The sequence below is a fragment of the Passer domesticus genome, chromosome 7 (assembly GCF_036417665.1).
Source record: "Passer domesticus isolate bPasDom1 chromosome 7, bPasDom1.hap1, whole genome shotgun sequence".
Lineage (NCBI taxonomy): Eukaryota > Metazoa > Chordata > Aves > Passeriformes > Passeridae > Passer > Passer domesticus.
In genome coordinates, this window is record NC_087480.1 from 8,909,215 (window position 1) to 8,928,282 (window position 19,068).

Sequence of the window (19,068 nt, forward strand, 5' to 3'; positions counted from 1 at the left end):
CACCAAACGAGGCTGAGGCAAAGGAAACTCAGTCCTCCCCCAAAGTAACTTTCCTGGCCCCTGGACTCGCGGGTGAAGTCCCCAAAGTTGTCACCCTGGTTTTATCGTGGTCAGAGCTCACCTGTGTGTCCAGTCCCTAATGCAGGCATGACCTCGGTGGCCCTAAATGGGAGGCTTGCTTTGCACCATTAGTGCCTTCATTCCCCAAGAGCAACTCCTTATTTCCTTTCTTGTTTTGCCCAGATGCCACCCAAGTGTTCACCAGGATCTCATGGCTGTGTGGTTCAAGTTCTCTGCCTCCCTGAGCCCACAGAAGCCACCAAAACCCAGTGACAAAATCAGGCAGCTCCAGAAAGGGAACAAGGGGACAATTATGCTTTCACTGCCAGTTGTTTGGGGTTTGAGATTATGCCAGCTCCCCACACATCCCAGAAAAACTGGTCCAAGTGGTTGGAAAAAGGCAAGGGCCCTCAAGGCTGACAACCAGCTCAGGGCAAGTCAGAGCAGGGCTAAAGCTTAGGGAAGGCAAAGAAAAAGGCTTCAAGGGGTTGTTGTGGCTTTTAGCTGCCTGACCAGCTGCAAAACCACCTGGTGACAGTTCAGCCACGGTGTCAGAGAAGTCATGGATAAGAAACTTCTGGAGAGAAAGAGGACTGGGAGCTTTTGGGGCAGAAGAATTAGTCCTAACAAAATTAGGGTACAGACTACTGGTGGCTGCAGCTGCCAGCAATGCCACAGATAGACTGTGCTACAGAGGGGATCACAGCAAGAGAGGAAGGCCAAATTCCCAGTGGGATGCAACACTGAGTGGCAAGGAGCCAAACAGTGTCCCAGGCTGGGCTTCCCTTCCATCAGAGAAACCCACCAGCCGCTGGAACGTGGCCTCCTGGGGCAGTACCTGGGCCTTCCTGAGCACAGCATCAAGGAGGAGCATTGGGGGCTGTTCCAGGGGGGCTGTAAGGCAATCGCTTCAGTGACACAGCCTTGGCATGCTGCTGGGGTCAGAGGAAGTGTCCTGGGACCAGTGTCATGGATTTACACACGCCAGACAATGTAACAGGGTCTGACCCTGCCAAGGATTCTGGGTTCAAGTGAGTGTTTCCAGTGAGTCTTTTGTTAGTTCTTTGGTTACAGCTCAAGCTGGTGCTTCCAGAGAGGAACCCCTACCCCAGTTCACACCTCTCAGTTACACCCTGACACTCATCCCCCGTCCAAGTCAATCACTCAGTTCTGGTTGGCATATCTTGATTTCTTGCTGGGTTTCACTGCAGCTGGGCTGGCTGCCTCCTGATGTTACTTTATTCCCCTGGAATAGTCTCCTTGGCCCTTATCATCTCCATTCTGCTCGCATCTGCTGAATTCCAAGTGTGCTTTGTTAGCAGTTTATGTCTGGCCAGCTCTTACCTTTGGCTACTTCAGGTGCTGAGCGGAGCCAGCAGTGCCAAACCAGGCTGTTCAGGCGGGACAATACAGTTCATCAGTCTCTGCTGGAGCACTGTGCAGCACTGCTGTCAGCAGTCAGCACCGAGCTGCTCGGGACCCCCCTGCCTGCGTCCGGTCCTGCTGCTCTGCACCCTCCCTGTATTCCCGCATGTTCCCTGTATTGCCACACTTTCCCCGTGTTTGCACGCTTTCCCTGTATTCCTACACCCTCCATGTAGTCCCAAACTCTCCCTGTATTCCTGCATGATCCCTGTATTTCCATACTTTCCCTGTATTCCCGCATGCACCCTGTATTCCCACACTCTCCTTGTATTCCCTCACCTTCCCTGTATTCCCATACCCTCCCTGTATTCCCACACTTTCCCCGTATTCCCACACCCTCCCTGTATTCCTGCATGTTCCCTGTATTCCTGCTCCCTTCCTGTATTCCCACACGTTCCCTGTATTGCCACACTTTCGCCGTGTTTGCACGCTTTCCCTGTATTCCTACACCCTCCATGTAGTCCCAAACTCTCCCTGTATTCCTGCATGATCCCTGTATTTCCATACTTTCCCTGTATTCCCGCATGCACCCTGTATTCCCACACTCTCCTTGTATTCCCTCACCTTCCCTGTATTCCCATACCCTCCCTGTATTCCCACACTTTCCCCGTATTCCCACACCCTCCCTGTATTCCCGCACATTCCCTCTATTCCCACACTCTCTCTGTATTCCCGCACTCTCTCTGTATTCCCGCACATTCCCTGTATCCCCGCACTCTCCCCGTGTTGCCGCGGGCTCCGCGGGCCCGGCCGCGCTCCCCGTGTGTGTGCCGGCCGGGGCAGAGCCGGCCGGGGCAGAGCCCGCCGCAGCCACGGCCACAGCGTGACCAAAGGTCAGCCGCGCCGCCCGGTTCCGCCGTGCCCTGCCGCCGGGCGGGCTCGGTTCCTCCTTCGCCTGGGGCGGCAGGGGAAGCGCGGTGAGCGCAGGCAGCGTGAGCTGTGCCCTGCCGGGGACAGCCCTGCGACAGGCAGCGCCATGGCCCGGCGGGAGCGGGAGCGGAGCGAGGCGCAGCAGAAGCTGGCTGGCATCTCCCGGCCCTTCTCCTTCCTGGATGCCGCCCAGCCCCGAGCGGGCGGCCCGGCCCGCGGCTCCCACCTCTGGCCTGCCGCCCTGGGCAGCAGGGAGCGCTTCCACACGCTGCAGAAGATGGACACCAACAAAAGCATCAACTGGGGCAGGCACAGCCTGGGGAGCTGGGGCAGGACGTCGGGCAGGTTCTCCGGTAGCCCCAGCAGTACCCGGAGGAGGGAGCTGAAGGAAATCCTCCTGCAGAGCAACAGCCCTGGCAGCACCATGCGGTTTGCCACTGCCCAGAAGACATCCAGCAGCAGCAGTCTCCCTGCAGGGCTGCACCACGAGCAGAAGCCTGAGCAGAGCCCCGATCTGCTGCCGCTTGTCCTCGACCCCCTGGAGCACGCCTGGCTGCTGACGGTGGCCGAGGGCGATGCGGACAGCATCATCAAGCTGCTGGACCTGGATCCCAGCCTGCTGACCAGGAGAGACTTTGTGACAGGCTTCACCGCTCTCCACTGGCTTGCCAAGCACGGCCACCATGAGAGCTTCATCCAGGTCATCTCCCACGCCCAGAAGAAAGGCTACCCTGTCAACATGAACATCCCCACAGCCAGCGGCGGGCTCACCCCTTTGCACCTGGCTGCCTTGCAGGGACACGAGGTGCTCATCAAGGTGCTGGTGGGAGCTTACGGGGCAGACACCACCTGCAGGGACCACAACGGGCGCAAGGCTTGGCAGTACCTGCCAGCAGGCACCTCCAGGGACCTCAAGGAGCTGGCAGGGGCCTTGGAGGAGGACTTGGTCCAGCTGCACTCTCACAACACCAACAACAACTGTAAGTCATCCGGAGAGGCTGGGGCAGGGCAGGACTCTGTGGACTCTGGGGCTGAGGGAAAAGCCCAGCACTCCTGGGGCCTGTCGACCCTGCGAGGCTTTGTTAGACAGGCCTTTGCTTTCTTCCAGGAGCGCTGAAGCTCCTGGCTCCATTCACCGCTTAACCCATGCTGGATAGCAGCTGGAAAAGCCTGCAGGGACCTGGGAACTTGGCTGCTCAAAATCCTGGCCAAGTGAGGGACCATGGCCACCCTGGGTCTTGTGGTCTTTTGGGGCTGTTCCAGTGTGTGTGTGGAGCACCATGGCCATTGGGAGCAGTACCTTGGGACAGCCCTTCCAAAAAACTGCCTGTCTGCAGAGGGGGTTGTGCCCCCTGCCCCCGTGGATGGGGACTCCTTGCTGCATCCCAGCAGACTGGGATGCCCCGTGTTTGGGGCTCAAGTGTCAGCTCTGCTGTGGGGGGCTGCTCCAACCCCCTGCGTGCCCACAGGAGGATGCTGACCCACCACGTGTGGATCTCAGGCTGCAAACGCCTTCCAGCTCCCCGAGATCTCCCGATCTCTGCCATATGCACCTTCTCTGGGTTCATCTTTGTTTATGACAGCTGATTATAAAGCTGATTCTCAGTAGAGTAAGAACTAAGGGCCCTGCTTGTCAGAAAAGTCCAGGACAAGAGAAGTCTTTCTGAATGCAAAACAACTCACACTGGCAGTCCTTCCCTTGAGATCCCCATCCCAGGAAGCCTGAAATGCTCAGTCTCATTAGGAATGGGGGCCAGAGCAAAGGAAAGACACAAGGGGGGCAGCACGTGGTGGCTCCTGTGGGGATTAGAGTTCAGCAACAGCTCTGGAAAGATGATTCATTCTCAGAAACTGTGGAAAAGGTATGTGAAGGCTGTGAGATTATTTTTATTGCTACTGAGGTCATGCTCAAAAATGAAAATGATGAACATTGCTGCAGCAGCATAACAGTGTGTGTATGTCTCAGTCACTGCATTAAAAGGGCAAAGCTTCTGCTCACCTGTTTGTGTTTTGTTCACCAAGTGTTCTGCCCTGATGATTTCAACTTACTTCTTACATTCTCAAAGACCAGTACTGCTTCAAAATATCTTCAGAAAAACAACAGCCCCTTCCTGTTTCTCATCAGCATGAGACTATTCCTACACCCTGAAATAGCAGCCCTGTTTGAGAAGTGATTCTCAGACAGGAACTGGGGAGTTTCTGTTCCCCAGGGCAGCCCTTGCAGGGACAACTCCTTTAGGAGGGCAGTTGTGGTTTTCTGTCCAGCTGCCTTTCAGGGGGCCTGCAGGGGTGACGGAGGGACTCAGGGTGATCTGGCCTGGCTACACAAGTTCATTTGCATCTTGATGCAGAAAGACACACAGGTAACTTCCTTTGGGGAACTAGAGCTGGGGGGTTTCACAGATCCTGAGCAAACTCCAGTTATATTCAGACTGCTTGGACATCAAATAACCCAGTCTGCAGTAATGACATGTGGAAGAGCAGCCTCCACATAAGTGCACAGAGATCCAGTGACTGGATAATGCCCAGTCCAGGTGCCTGGGTGGATATGTAGATGTATCTGGACATCTTTTTAATCCCTAAGGACAGCAGCAGATACATACAAAACGCACTAGAACTAGATTTAATGCCTGATCTACAACAGTCTTGTAATGCTTTAGCTCTAATAGATTGAAGATGTTGGCAATGCAGCTCCTGGAGCTGCTGTGGCCACGTCCGTGCCATGGGAGAGCAGGCTGGCTCCTCACAAGTCTGCTCATGCCAGCACAAACTCCATGAACAGCACTGGTGTGAAGTTCACTTCCAACCAAAGTGCTGTTGATAAGACAGGACTGACAAAATATTCATTTTACCTATTAGTCTTTTGTCACCTTTTTATAGGGGTCAGGGAAGGGGCACAGGATGGCTCTTACATCCTCCTCTGAGTAAGGCACGGGGTAAACAGTGGAATTGAGAATTTCCTTGAAGGAGCCATTTCCTTGGCAATAGTACCTGTGGCTTAGTCATGCTCCACCCGGAAACATGGACTTAAATGTTCCACTTGAAAGTAAAATTTGACTGACAAATGTTGCACCTAAATATGAGAAAATGATTTTCAGTTGTTACCTCCTCTTGAGAGATAATCAAAACCCTCTAGAGATAGCTTTTGCCCTCATCTTTTGGTCGTGGGTTTGACCCAGTATTCTGGGCAGAGACAAATTAGGTGGGGACTTCAGAGCAGAACCAGAAGTCTGCTTCTCTAGATGTGTCACAACATCCTCACCATGTCACCCCCTGCCCTGGGCGGGTCCCTTTCCACTGAGCAAAAGTAAAGATTTCCTTCCAGTGACCCACCCCTTTGTCTCACTTGGTTCATTTTCATACCTACAGAAAGGCAGTGGATTTGGATACAGAGACATGTTTAGAAAAATATTCCTCAAGTACACAATCAGCTCTAACTTTGCTTTTCACTCAGAAAACAAAACATATCCACAAAAATCAATGGACTAGAGTATCCAAATGTTTTTTCTTTAAAGCTTCTGTTGATGTCTCAGTTATTATGTGTTAGCCCAGTTCTGCAGAGATTCCTGAACCCTCTCACTGGGAGAAAGCAAAGAGAGCTGCCACAGACAACTGAAAACATTCAAACCCAGAGGTATTTGTTTGGTTAAGGTTCTGCAGAGGATTGAGTTTAACCCAAGTTTAATTAGTACTAAATTTACTTTGTGTTATCCCTTAATGTCCAGCTTAAAAAGCAGATTCAGTCAAATAGGGAAAATAATATAAGGAGTCATTTTCCAAAACAGTTCCTTAGTAGAAGCTACTTCCATCTAATAAAAATATTAGTCATGATAGTAACAGGGAGACTTTCTAATAAATGGTAATAAATTGTCCAATCTGTTGCTTAGGAAAGTTTTCCTACAAATGCCATGGAAAAAACTGCCTCTTTCCCTTCTCAAGTCCATAAAATTGCTGTTTTCCTCCTCAGCCAGATCCCCATAGACACAATTACAGAGAAACTCTATGAGCAGCTTTGCCTGCCAGCAGCGATGGGGAGAGGCTGGAGGAGGTAAGCTGGATGCCAAAGCAGAACTCCAGTCCTCAGCAGTGCTGTTATTTCCTGAACACTCCCTCCAAAGAGTGCAGAAGAGCTTTAAAAACCAGTGAGCTCAAAGTGGCTGCAGCACGCGAGGCTCTGTTCAAACACCTCTGGCAATGCTGTTTGCTGCTTTCCTGCTGCAGTGACTTACTGATGATGAGTCCAGACTCTAACCAGACAGGATAAGGAGCTGGAGGATACCTCTGAAGTATCCTGAAGCCGGTACAAATCCCAGCCTTGCTCACCCTGGCTTACAGAACCTCAGCACACCTTAGGAAGGAGAGCTCATGCCCTGAGTGAGATGTGTTTCTTAGCATTTACCTGTTTGGCACATGCTGTACCCAGCGTTATTTGCTCCGAGTTGCAATACAAAGGAGATAAATCTATTTACCTCCAGTGTGAAAAGCAGCAACACAGAAGGTCTGGCAGCCTGATCAGGAAGCTGCCTCTCAGGAACAGACCCATGACTGAGGCTGAGCCCAGGAATGAAGCAGCACCTGGGCAGCCCTGTGTCAGGATGGGCTTGGCCACAGCCCAGAACAGGCTCGCTCCAGCAGGGATTTCCTGCTGACCAGAGCTGGGAACAGAAAGGACTGGGTGCAGAGCCACAGCTCCTCCTCCACCTCCCTGCAGTGAACTGATTTCACAGGCCCCAGCAGAGAACACCAGCACAGGGGAGCTGGAGTGCCAGAGTGCCCACAGACCCTTAATCCCCTTTTCCCTCCCCCCTTTTTTAAATAGCTGCAAACTCTCCCTTTGAGCTCCATCTTAAATTTCTACCTGTCTGCTGAGAATGTTTTATACTAAGGTGCACTTGTGGTTGGTGTTGATTTATCAAACCAACACAGACTCCCCACCAAAACTCATTATATTTAACATTATAGGGAGTACACAGACATTATGCACTGCACTCCACAATACTGCATTCTGTAAGAGATTTTCTTCAGGTCTGATTTTGAGTTGTTTTTTTAAATTGGTACTTTGCTCCTGAAGGTTTATAGTCTGAAATGGAAGACAGAGCCTACTCTGCCTGAGAAGAGCTGCCAAGGTGCAATCCCATCATATACATATGAAATAATTTTCAAAACAAAAGTCATTCAGGTCCATATTTATTAGAGAGCCTGTGCAGTTTCAATGCTCACGGTGATGCCTGAGAGAACACTAACAGAACACAGTCTCCATGTTTCAGATACAAAGGTTTTCCCAGATAACATCAATATCCCAGAGCAGCTTATAAAAACCCCACACTGGGGACTGTGCTCCAGCACCACAGAAGGAATCGAGGGTGTTATCGATCTGACACACAAAGACCAGTGTTCATTAGAGCTCCTGGGACAGTCTCTCTCACAAGCCCAGCTTGGTCCTCCTCCAGTGTCTCCTTTTGGAGTTGTACCTAAGACAAAAGCAGAGTCAATTAGCAACGTGTACACACACATTTGTTAAACATGAAAGCAGAACAGCACGTGGAAAGTCTCTTCCATTAAAGCACATTAATTTGTGAGCATGTTAAGAACAAATGTCCACGTTAAGAACAAATGCTTTCACCACGGTGTGGGTGAAAGCACAGACAGTGTTAACAGAGTTGCTCTCAGCAGGAAAATGGCAGCACTCCCACAGCAGGAAGCGCTGCAATTGCAGCCTGCTTTAACACAAAGCTTGGACAGAACCCATGGCCCAGCTACCCAAGTGCCAGGAGACCGGAATCCATGACTTGTCCCAGGGTCAAGCATTTCAGAGTACTGAATTCAGCTGAAACAGAACCCAGTTATGACCTGGCACGTGGAACACAAGGATCCAGCTGAGTGCAGAAACCACTGATCCTAGAAACAAGGTGGGAGCAGCTACAGGAACAGAACCCAGCAGTGTTGTGCTGGGTCACTGCCTGAGCCAGCCAATGCTGCTGCTGCTCTCCTCACTGCTTAGGACAAAAAGAGGCAGTTCTGTTGCCTTAAAAAGCCCAGATGAAGGAGTGTATGAGATAAAAAACTATACTGCAGTTTTCAGCCAGAGGGCTTGGACAGGCACGGCCCTGTGCACTCCCCATGTGCACCCATTGTGTCACAGCACTCAGCATTTCCCTAAGCACAATGCTCGAGAAACACAACAGGAAAGCAACGAACTATGAGAATTAATTCTACAGCCAGGTGCCAAGCATCTCATACTATCAATCTGACTTCCCATACATCCAAGCCCTTGCTTCCTTTGCTCCCTGAACCTCAGAGCACCCATGCTCAGGAACCATTCCTTGAAAAGCTAAGAGAGAAGACAGGCATTGGGAAGGGGAACGTCAGGAACAGAGAACAAAATCTGGAATAAATCATCCACACGTACAGTTCAGGTTTTCACTTTACATGTACCACTGCTAAACGCTGTGGACGCTTGCAGAGCGCGGATGCAAAACCACTACAGAAAAAACGGCACGGAAGCCTCGCTGCCCTGCCGCCCCCGCACGGCCCCCACGGGCACAAGGCTGCGCTGCGGCGGCACAAACGGCACCAGCCCCGCCGCGGCCCGTACCGCCGCACCGGGCCCGCAGCTCCTCACAGCGCACCGGCCGAGCTCGCTACCTGATCTTATTGCCGGTTTTCATGCGAATCCACTGCGGGATGGGCCGGTTCTGCTTCTGCTTCTTGGCGAGGAAGCGTTTGATCTTGAACGTCTTGTGCGACGACTGCAAGAGAGCGCAGCGGTCAGTGCCTCCCCCGCCCCGGCACGGCCCCGCCAGGCCGCGGCCCGCCGGGAACGCCGCGCCCGGCTCCCCCCCGCTCCCTCGGGCCGCTCCGCCCCGCCGCCCGCCCGCCAGGACCCCCGAGCGCGGCGGCCGCGGGGAGAGGGCTCGGGGCGCGGCGGGAGGGCGCGGATGGCCGCGGATGGCTCACCATGGCGCGGAGCGGCGCGGCGTCCCGGCGATGGCGGCGGCCGAGGCGGCGGAAAAGGGGCGGGGCGGCGGGCGCAGCGCCCCCTGGCGGCCCGGCGGCCCCGCGCAGGAGGAACGGCGGCGGGGAGCGAGTTTGTGCGAGTTTATTGGGTTTAGTACAAAAAACAGCTATGGCTAAAGTTCGCTAGCTTGGGAGGGCCTGCTACTGGCGGAGTCTCGTTCTGGGCTGTAAAACAATGCTTCAAGTTATGAGGGAAGAGGAAGCAGTTCCGACAGGGCAGGAGGTCAGAAACATTTCAGACTTGAGTGAAGGGAAGATGCTGGAAAAGAACAGGATGCCCAAACCAGCTACATTTGATTAAAAATAAACATTTCAATGTAGGGAGACTTTACATGAGAATTTATCAAGTCATATTCAACTATTAAGCCAGCTTATTCATACACTCCAACTTAAGTTACTTTATCCAGAGAACCACTGAAGAGGACGGTCTCTCCCTCCCTAACACGGTCACGGCACTGCCAGATGTTCTGCTCCCTGTGTGCCAAAAGGCTCCTATCCACTGGCACCTCAACAGCCCCAGCCTGTGTACGTGGCTCAGTGCTAGACTGACACACCTCAGCTTCCACTGCCTCACGCAGGAGCACCACACAACACAGCAACACCTGTGTGAACTCCAGGCAACTCCAAGCTTGCTCTGCTTAAGTGCATCCAACACTGGCTCTAATTGCCTTAGAGTAGAGCTCTGGCTTTTGATCCAGGTGTCATTCCCTCCTGACCACAACTGGTTTATTATCAAACTTAAGGCCATAAAGTCTTTCAATTTCGCAAAGATTCTCTTCTCTGCTGTAGTTAGATGCTGGGAAAATAAGTTCAAATAACTGAAAATACTACAATGAGAACACATTTCAAATTTGGAATCTACAACTGAGGTTCTTTAACCAGAAACATCCAACAGCACAATGCCCCCTTTTCTTCCTTTGTTCCTTTTTCGCTCCGAAGGCACTTCTGGATTGCGTAGTAGTACATGCTCTTTGGCTGCACAGACAGTCAGAACACATAAGGCTGCCACATCAGTCACTCCTCTTCCTTCGTGTGACTGGTCTCACCCTCTTGTTTCTTATCCACTGCCTGATCTGGGGGCTTTGCAGCACTGTCTTCATACTGACACAATCTGCTCCGGCTTCGCGCTCCGGGCTGGTACAGCTGCATTGCTGGGCGATCCTGAAATAAACCAAAACTGGTTAGATTCCTTCATAACTCCCTGCTCTCGGGGTTATTATGGCATCATTTCTATGGTATTAGAAATGGCTCAAATTCAAACTTTTCAGGCTAAGTTCAATTATTCCACAGTGGTGGCAAAGTAACTTCAATTGTCCCAAATCAAGGCTGTCTCTGTTATAAAGCAACATCCCTGTTCAAACCACAATGAACACTGCTCATAGTTGAGGTTATTTGCAACGAGTTTCCTGTTGAATTCAGCTCACATCCTCTCAGAAGAGAGGCCAACTTCAAAGTTTCAAAACCTTGAGTTTGTTTCATTTGTACCTGACAATGCCTTAAGCGATACAGAAAACAGGCACACAGATAGTGCAAAACCACATTTTGTAGAGTACATAAAATTACACTCAAGACATTATTTCTTGAGCCTAGAGCACGTGTCATATTCTGCAAGTTGCAGTTTCCTATTTTAAGGAACCTGTTTAATCACACTCCCACACTGAGATGCTTTTCCAGGCATCATAAGATCAGCAGACACAAAGAGATTACTGATACTCTACCAACACCTTAAAGAGACAGCCTATGGGACAAGTCAGCAAATAAAAAGGATCAGTGTCTTACAATTTAGCCCATGTTTTCTTGGATTAGTTCTTACACAGTGACAATAAATACCACTGTTAAGCTAATTTTAGTGGAAATTTCTAGCAATGGCAGAGTTTGTTGCACAACAGGGAGAAGTTTCAACAGAGAAACCACATGGTTCTCTCCTTGAAATGCTTTTATCCTAAAAACCACAGATCCCTGTGAATCAACACATGAATTTAAAGAAATCCAGCACCTTGTTTCTGATACGATCCCTCTTAACTGTATCCTCTTTTTTATCGTCTTTGGTTACTTTCTCAGATTTGTCCATGCTGCTGGTAAAGTCTGTAAGATCACTTTTCTTTCCCTTTTCTCTGAGCAAGTCTCTCTCCTTTTTCACATCTTCCTCTTTTCTTCTAAAAACCTTCTCTTTCTCATAGCGCTCTTTCTGCCTCCGACGCTCCTCTTCTTGCCGTCTCAGCTTCTCTCTCTGTGCTCTCTCATATTCTCTGTCTCTGTCAAAATCTCTATCTCGGTCCCTGTAGTCCTTTACACACTCATCTTCTGATCTGTATGAAAACAAAACTGAAAATTAAGCTCAAAAGATTCATCAAACAGAGCTGGGAGATCAATGTAATAGTGGTGTAAATGTGCAATAGGAAGATGACACACTGGCAGGTACTATGGAGCTCTTGGGAGGCTGTGACAGCCCAAGTCATGCATGGCAGCCAGAGAGGACACTGACCACTAGAGCTTCCCAGCCTCCTACTGGCATAGCTGGCTGAGTCTCTTCTGGCTTTGAAAAAAAAACCATCTGAGTTTGTCTGTCTTATCTGTATTTCTCACATGGCAGAACTGAACCTCAAACAGATCACGGAGCTGTTGAGAATTACATTTCCACTTTGACTTTTTACAAGACTTAGAGGGACTGGTAACTGGAGAACACCTCTCCTCTTGCCATGGTCATAATAACTGCAAGGACAGTGCTAACAGCCTGCTGCATTCACCTAGATATGGGCTTCCTTAGTGGAGTTCCTATAATGAGTTGTAAAAATATTAAAATCTGTCCACTAATGAAGAATTTCCAGGTAATTCACAGAGCTTTCTGTAATCATGGGGATGTGCATTGGCACAGAGAACACAGCTCATGCCTTATATGAGAAAAAGCATTTGAAAGGAATTTCAAAACATGGTCATGGCAGAGCAGCCTAAGCCTCAGTACAATCAGGAAACAAGTTATAGATACATATATATTTATAGCAAGTACTAGAATACTTTTTTGCCTTCTCTTCTTTTGTCTCCCCATCAGATCGTTTGGCAGATGCACTACTCGCATTTTTTTCCTCCCTCAGAGTCTCTCTTTCCAGTTTCTTGGATTTTTCTTTTCTCTCCAAGTCTTTTTCATCTTTTTCAGGCTTCTTAAGTAGCTACAAAGAAAACAGAAGTCTCAACTAAAAAGCTCACTCTAACACATATTGTCTGGCACAACACCGAAATTGCATCAAAGGAACCAGAGTCCAGTAAGAAGTAAACATTAAAGAAACATTACTGCAAATCACAGTATTTCTAAAAGCTGGAGTGTATGAGTAAGCTTATAATTCACACAGCAGACTAGGGTTTTTCTCCTAAACCAGGCTGTTTTAGAAAGCTTAAAAATAGTCTCCATTCCATAGTGAATTCACAATCCTGTTTACCGCAGCATGTACAACAGTCACATGACAAAAACTTTAAATATTACTATGAAACATTACAGCATGTAAACTTTTACAATGCCTACTACTGAATATTACAAAAAAAATTGGTCATTTACTAACACCAAACTCCTATGATTCTTTACACAATACTCAAAGTACATTTTGAGACTGATATACAAATAATAGGGGAAAGGGAGTGTAACAGTTTATAATAAAGAACTGTTCTAGACCTTAATCTTTGGTTCTTCTTTTGATCTGTCTCTTTCTTTTTCTGGGCATCTGTCTACTTTCTTCAATTTTTCTGCTTCTTTTCTCTTCCTTCTCTCCTCTTCTTTCCATTTTCTTCTTTCTTCTTCTCTTTGTCTTTTTCTTTCTAATTCTCTCCTCCTTCTCTCCTCTCTTTTTTCTTCTCTCAGTCTCTGTGTATGTAAAAACAAAGAGAAAGTGTCTCTCCACACCAGAAAACATCTCTTTAAGCTCAAAGCTGCCTCTACTATAAAATAAATAAAAGTCCTGTCATCTCTGTTGTTGTGAACCCAAACAGCAGTTGTGAACCTGTTGTAGCAGTATTTATTTTACTTATAAGCCTTAATTTGTACTGTCTTAGAAAACTCAAATACATCACTGGCCTCAGCCTCTATCATTCAAATTTTAATTAAATTTGCCCCACTTCTGATTATCGCCATTGCAAGAAGTTAAAATAACATTATGTGCCAGGAGAAAGATCATCTACAAGGACCTCAGCCATACCGCACTAAAAATGGAAGCACTAAAATGAAATCTGTTTTGTCAGTGCAAAAAGAGGCATTTTGCTGTGACCAGATGTACACAAAGCACCACCAATCCAACACTCTACTCCTTTAAAATATATGAACCAGAAGCTGATAGTTTGGGTCAAAAGCTCCTTCTTCAAAAGGAAGGGCAGAAATATATCAACATACAATGAGCAAACTGTACTTGCAACAACAAGAAAATTCTGGAGGTAAGTCTTACCTGTTTATTTTTCAAGAAGTTCAATAAAGGAGTAGTCTTTTTAGCTGGAGAATAGATAAAAACAAATGTAAGTATCTTGACTTACCCAATACTGCAAAACCTGCAACAGAGCTCTATATGAAGTGAAGCAGCTTTACACATTCCCCTGCCTCTCATATAGCAACACAGCAGTGAAACAAATATTCCAAACCTATCTCCAAACAGTGGCAACTATTAGGATTCTATAAACTTCTTTAGGATATTAATAGGATATCCATTACACCTATCTCTACATTCAGTCTGCATTAGGCTTTTCCCAGACACTCTCATTTTTAAAGAGACCCCTGTAAGATACTTAAAAAGAACAGCCTGGTCATTTTATGGTGGTATTTCACCCAACTACACTACCTCTAAACTTGTGCCTGCATGGAACATCACTGATCACAGCACTGTGCATTAAACACCACTGCATCTCACTGAAATGCAGCACTCCACAGCCTGGTCTGGCTAACAAACATCTGCAACGGGAAGGAACTTTGTCATCTAAAACCTACACCTACAGAAGAATTTAGAGCATGGGAACAAAACAAAACACACAATAATATTAGCCTAAATGTTTAACAAATAGTACAAAAGAATTCAGTCTCCTCCAGGCTGAGCTTCAAATTACAAAACATATTTGTTTCTTTGTGATCTAGGAAAATATAACTATAGTACACAGATTTCCATACCTATTAGCTCTTTGTTTCTTGCCTCTATTTCCTCCAACAAAGTTTCAGGAGTGGAGGTTAATTTTTCATCATCTGCACTGTAACTTTCCAAAAACTTCTTGTATTCTGGATCTGCACAGAAGAGAAGGGAAAAAAGGGGGGGAAACAAGAAGAGATACTGTAGCATGAAAAGTGTCTGCATCATGCACTGCTCAGTTACATTCACTGAAGCTGGGTTGGTTATATGCCACCTTTTCATAAGCTAGCAGCTCTCAAATGAGCTGCTTTACTATGTTTGTCTGGGACAATCATGTTTAATAGATTCCTAGCTGACAAAGCAGTGCTCATAAACTCCACATACAATTAAGCAAACATCCTATTGGTGGAACTGCAGTGTCACAGTACAAACATTACATTCAAATTACTGCTAAGAGTTTCAAGTCTACACATGCAAAAACAAACTAGCTCTCTGTTATACCATCTTCAATAGTTCCAGTTTTGGCATCCTTTTTCTTGCTCTTCTTTTTTGCAGCTTTTTGGAAAGGTGCAAACTCAACTATGGCAGCATATTCCTGACCTGTTAAGAGAAAAAAATACATTAAAATAAAGATGAAACAGATATAAAATAGATTATATTTCCCATAGCTAAAGCAGAAAGGTAAGCCTCACAAGAAATATGCAACACTAGAAGAGACTGCTTACACAGCATTAAAAAATTATTGTATTTGGAAACCATTTAATAAAAAAACCACTCTACAGACAGCAGAATTCATGACCTTAACACTCTCACAATACTAACAAACCAGCAAATTCACAGGCTGACAAGAAGGACATACTAGATTTAAGACTGCCCATGACTGTCAGTTCTGCCACCTCAGTGGCACCACACCATGCAAGGGCCTCATCCTACAGGCCCTGTGTTCATTGTGCAAGAAAGAATATTTTAAATTAATGCAACTGAGGCAAATCTCAACTTCCGACAAAACACTGTAGAATGCAAAGCATGACAAGCAGGCTTTAAACCTTTATCTTCTGACAAGAACACCACATTTATAGCTGCACAAATCCAGCTGGGCATGGCAAACACAGAGTGCAGTTACACTGCAAGCCAGCTCATTTAAAGGACTTAGATGTTACTGGATCTATATATGTACATATTTCTATAAATGTTACCGGATCTAGATATGTACATATTTCTAGAGGTATTGGAACTGTTTTTGAGGCACTAAACCCACACAAGTCAGACGTGGCTGCTCACATCTACCCCTCCAAAATCAGCCAGCACACAGCACAGCCAGCAGGGAAGCAGCAACGCCCATCGCGTGCCGTTCGCTGACCTTTGTGATCCACAAAAACGTAGCCGTCGAAGCGATCCCTGAAGAGGACTATGTCTTCCTGGTTCTTGAAGTTGATGTAGGCTCTCGAGAACATGTGCGGGTACAAGCTGCAGAGACACAAACCGAGAGCGCCGGGCTGACGAGGCGGCGGCGCCGCCGGGGCCGGGCTGGCGGCAGCGGCGGCTCCCGGGAACGCCCGGCCCGGCCCGGCGGCCGTACCTGGAGTCGTTCGCGAAGAACTCGAAGTAGTCGTGCTCGGGCAGAGGCTGCAGGTGCTCCTCCAGCTGCTCCTTGGTCAGGCTGGGCGGCAGCCGGCGGATCACCACCTGCGGCACGGCAGGAGCGGCGCTCAGCGCGGGGCGGCGCCGGGCACGGGGCATCCCCGAGCCGCCCGTCCCGTCCCGGCCCGGCCCGGCAGGGCCCCGCGAGCGGCCCGTCAGCGGGGCAGGGCCCGTCACACAGGGGAGCCCCGTTACCGGGGGGCAGGTCCCGTTACACAGGGGAGCCCCGTTACCGGGGGGAGGGCCCGTCACACAGGGGGAGCCCCGTTACCGGGGGCAGGGCCCGTCACACAGGGGAGCCCCGTTACCGGGGGCAGATCCCGTCACACAGGGGAGCCCCGTTACCGGGGGGAGGGCCCGTCACACAGGGGAGCCCCGTTACCGGGGGGAGGGCCCGTCACACAGGGGGAGCCCCGTTACCGGGGGCAGGGCCCGGCACACAGGGGAGCCCCGTTACCGGGGGGAGGGCCCGTCACACAGGGGGAGCCCCGTTACCGGGGGCAGGGCCCGTCACACAGGGGAGCCCCGTTACCGGGGGCAGGGCCCGTCACACAGGGGAGCCCCGTTACCGGGGGGAGGGCCCGTCACACAGGGGGAGCCCCGTTACCGGGCACGGCGGCGCGCAGGCCCCACCTTGCTGAGCGTCTCCTTCTTGTCCTTGGGCCGCTCCAGGCGATCGAGCTCGGCGGCGCCGGCTCTGCCGTCCGTGCCGGCGGCGGGGCCCGAGCCTGGTGCCGCGGCCAGCAGAACGCCGGGCCCGGCGGAGGCGCCGCGCCGCTCCTTGGGCCTGGCGTTCTCCTTGTCCTCCTTCATCCCGATCCCGATCCCGATCCCGATCCTGACTCCGGGCCCGGGCTGCGCCGCGCGCACCCAACGACCGCCGCCTCTCGCGAGACTGCGCCTTAAAGGCGCCGCTGCCTCCGCCGGACTACCATCCCCAGCGTGCACCGCGCCCGCCGCCGCCGATCCCGGTGGGGTCAGCGACCGGGACCGGGAGCGGTGTCGGGCGAGCTGGGACACGGACACGGACATGGCACGGTCTCATTTCCTGCCAGGGACTGTTCCCCGGCGGCGCTGTCGCTCCCGCTGCCCGCCCGGGCCCGCCAGGCTGTGAGGGGCGCGGGGCAGGCCGGGAAGGGCGCGGGGCAGGCCGGGAGTGCCCGGCACTGGGCACCGACACCGACACCGACACCGACGGCAGCACCGGCACCGGCCCCGGCGGGATGTGGTACGAGATCCTGCCCGGCATGGCCATCATGGGCGTCTGCCTCAGCATCCCCGGCATGGCCACCGTCTTCATGCACCGCTTGTGTCACGGCGGCAAGGTCAGCGCGGGGCGGGGGCGGGTCCCGGGGCCCGCGCCCTGAGGCTCCGCGTCCCCGCCGGGGCCGCCCTGATCCCCCGTGCCCTGCCTCCCTCTGGGGTCCCCTCCTCCCGGGGCTCCCCTCGCCCCGCCTTCCCTCGGGAGCCCCAGGCCTAACAGGCCGTGCTGTGCCCGCAGGAGAAGAGGATCGCCCGCTATCCCTACGAGTGGACCCTGCTGGAAAGGGACCGGCGGCTGTCGGGTGTCAACAAGCACTACGTGTCCAAGGCAGGTCGGGGGCGCTGGGCAGGTTCCGCCGGGGGAAGCGGGACCCCGGGGCTGCTCCCCCCTCCCCGAGCCCTGGCGTGGCCGCTGAGGTGGGCACTGGCTGCTCTTGTCAGATCTCACTCGGTGCCTGCCTCTGGGGATGTGCATTTTAACTTTGTTCTAATTAAGACCTGGGTAATTAAATGCAGTTTGAAAATCTGCATTTTCAGATATGCTGTGTTGCACATTAGTAGCAAGAATGACACAAATATAGCTGTTATTTTTTCTTTTTCAGGGTCTGGAGAACATAAACTAAGGTGTCGACGCTTTGAAAAATTCATGTATCTATAGAAAATGGTTTAAATAAAGCTATACATGTGTTTGGCCCTTGTATTTGTGTTGTTGTGGTGAGGTGACCCTTGCTGGACACCAGGTGCCCACCAAAGCCACTCTGTCACTCCTGTCCTCAGCTGGACAGGGGAGAGAAAATACATTGAAAGGCTCGTGAGTTGGGACAAGGAAAGGGAGAGATCACTCATCAGGTACTGTCACAGGCAAGTGAGACTCGAGAAATTCACTTAATGTATTGTCAGATAACAGCAGGGTAATGAAAAGTTAAATAATAAAACACCTTCCTCCCACTCCTCCCTTCCTCCTGGATCCAGCTTCACTCATGATATTTTCTCCCCCCTCCCTGCTGAGCTGCACAGGGTGATGGGGACTGGGGGTTGTGGTCAGTGTCATCCCATGTCTCTTGCTCCTTCCTCCTCTGGGGAGAACTCACACTCTTCCCCTGCTCTGGCCTGGGGTCTCTCCCATGGGAGACTCCTTCACTAACTTCTCCAGTGTGAGTGCTTCCCATGGGCTGCAGTTCTTCATGAACTGCTCCAGCATGGGTCCCACACAGTTCCATGACGTGCAGTCCTTCAGGAAGCAGCTGCTCCAGCAGGGTCACATTTCCTGCCAGCAAACCTGCTCCAGTGGGCTCCTCTCCATGGGCACAAGGGTCCTGCCACAGCCTGCTCCAGCATGAGCTTCCCAGGGTGTTACAGCCTGCTCCAGCACGGGTCATTCCTGGGTGCAGGCGGCTCTCTGCTCCCTCACGGACCTGCAGGGACACAGCTCACCGTGGCCTTGCAACACTGCAGGGCGATCTCTGCTCCTGCCCCTGCCCCACGGCCTCCTGTCACGGTGGAAGAGGAGCAGCTGGGAGTTCAGCGCCCTGTGATCTGCTAAACATTCCTGGCCTGTCCGTGCAGTGCCGTGTTCCTTTCCCTCCGGAGGTGCGCGCTGCCAGCGCTGCTGCTCGGAGCCCGCAGCACCCAGCGCAGCGGGCTGGGCAGAGCCCGCGGCCGGGCACAGCCTGGACGCTGCTGTAGCTCCGAAGTGTCC

General features: G+C 50.9%; 4 protein-coding genes and 1 non-coding gene across 5 annotated transcripts; 2 read left to right on the plus strand and 3 right to left on the minus strand.

The window, feature by feature from the left end:
* Nucleotides 1-1,410: 1,410 nt before the first annotated feature.
* Nucleotides 1,411-4,962, plus strand: SOWAHD (sosondowah ankyrin repeat domain family member D). The gene has a single exon (XM_064426768.1). It carries the CDS (start codon nucleotides 2,462-2,464, stop codon nucleotides 3,470-3,472), a length of 1,011 nt encoding a protein of 336 aa, XP_064282838.1. The 5' UTR covers nucleotides 1,411-2,461; the 3' UTR covers nucleotides 3,473-4,962.
* Nucleotides 4,963-7,526: 2,564 nt separating this feature from the next.
* Nucleotides 7,527-9,448, minus strand: RPL39 (ribosomal protein L39). Its single transcript, XM_064426778.1, has 3 exons — nucleotides 9,313-9,448; nucleotides 9,001-9,104; nucleotides 7,527-7,826 (listed from the first exon to the last, which is right to left on the minus strand). Exons 1-3 carry the CDS (start codon nucleotides 9,313-9,315, stop codon nucleotides 7,778-7,780), a joined length of 156 nt encoding a protein of 51 aa, XP_064282848.1. The 5' UTR covers nucleotides 9,316-9,448; the 3' UTR covers nucleotides 7,527-7,777.
* On the minus strand, nucleotides 7,948-8,079 carry LOC135305534 (small nucleolar RNA SNORA69). The gene has a single exon (XR_010366653.1). It is a non-coding gene; the product is annotated as a small nucleolar RNA SNORA69 (small nucleolar RNA).
* Nucleotides 9,449-10,222: 774 nt separating the features above from the next.
* Nucleotides 10,223-17,153, minus strand: UPF3B (UPF3B regulator of nonsense mediated mRNA decay). The gene is made up of 10 exons (XM_064426773.1): nucleotides 16,740-17,153; nucleotides 16,045-16,151; nucleotides 15,826-15,932; nucleotides 14,967-15,065; nucleotides 14,510-14,620; nucleotides 13,800-13,843; nucleotides 13,037-13,225; nucleotides 12,388-12,539; nucleotides 11,369-11,681; nucleotides 10,223-10,533 (listed from the first exon to the last, which is right to left on the minus strand). The coding sequence occupies exons 1-10, from the start codon at nucleotides 17,136-17,138 to the stop codon at nucleotides 10,387-10,389; spliced, it is 1,668 nt and encodes a 555-aa protein (XP_064282843.1). The 5' UTR covers nucleotides 17,139-17,153; the 3' UTR covers nucleotides 10,223-10,386.
* A 44-nt stretch (nucleotides 17,154-17,197) lies between these two features.
* NDUFA1 (NADH:ubiquinone oxidoreductase subunit A1) lies at nucleotides 17,198-18,056 on the plus strand. Its single transcript, XM_064426777.1, has 3 exons — nucleotides 17,198-17,431; nucleotides 17,608-17,697; nucleotides 17,972-18,056. Exons 1-3 carry the CDS (start codon nucleotides 17,330-17,332, stop codon nucleotides 17,990-17,992), a joined length of 213 nt encoding a protein of 70 aa, XP_064282847.1. The 5' UTR covers nucleotides 17,198-17,329; the 3' UTR covers nucleotides 17,993-18,056.
* The last annotated feature ends 1,012 nt before the right edge of the window (nucleotides 18,057-19,068 follow it).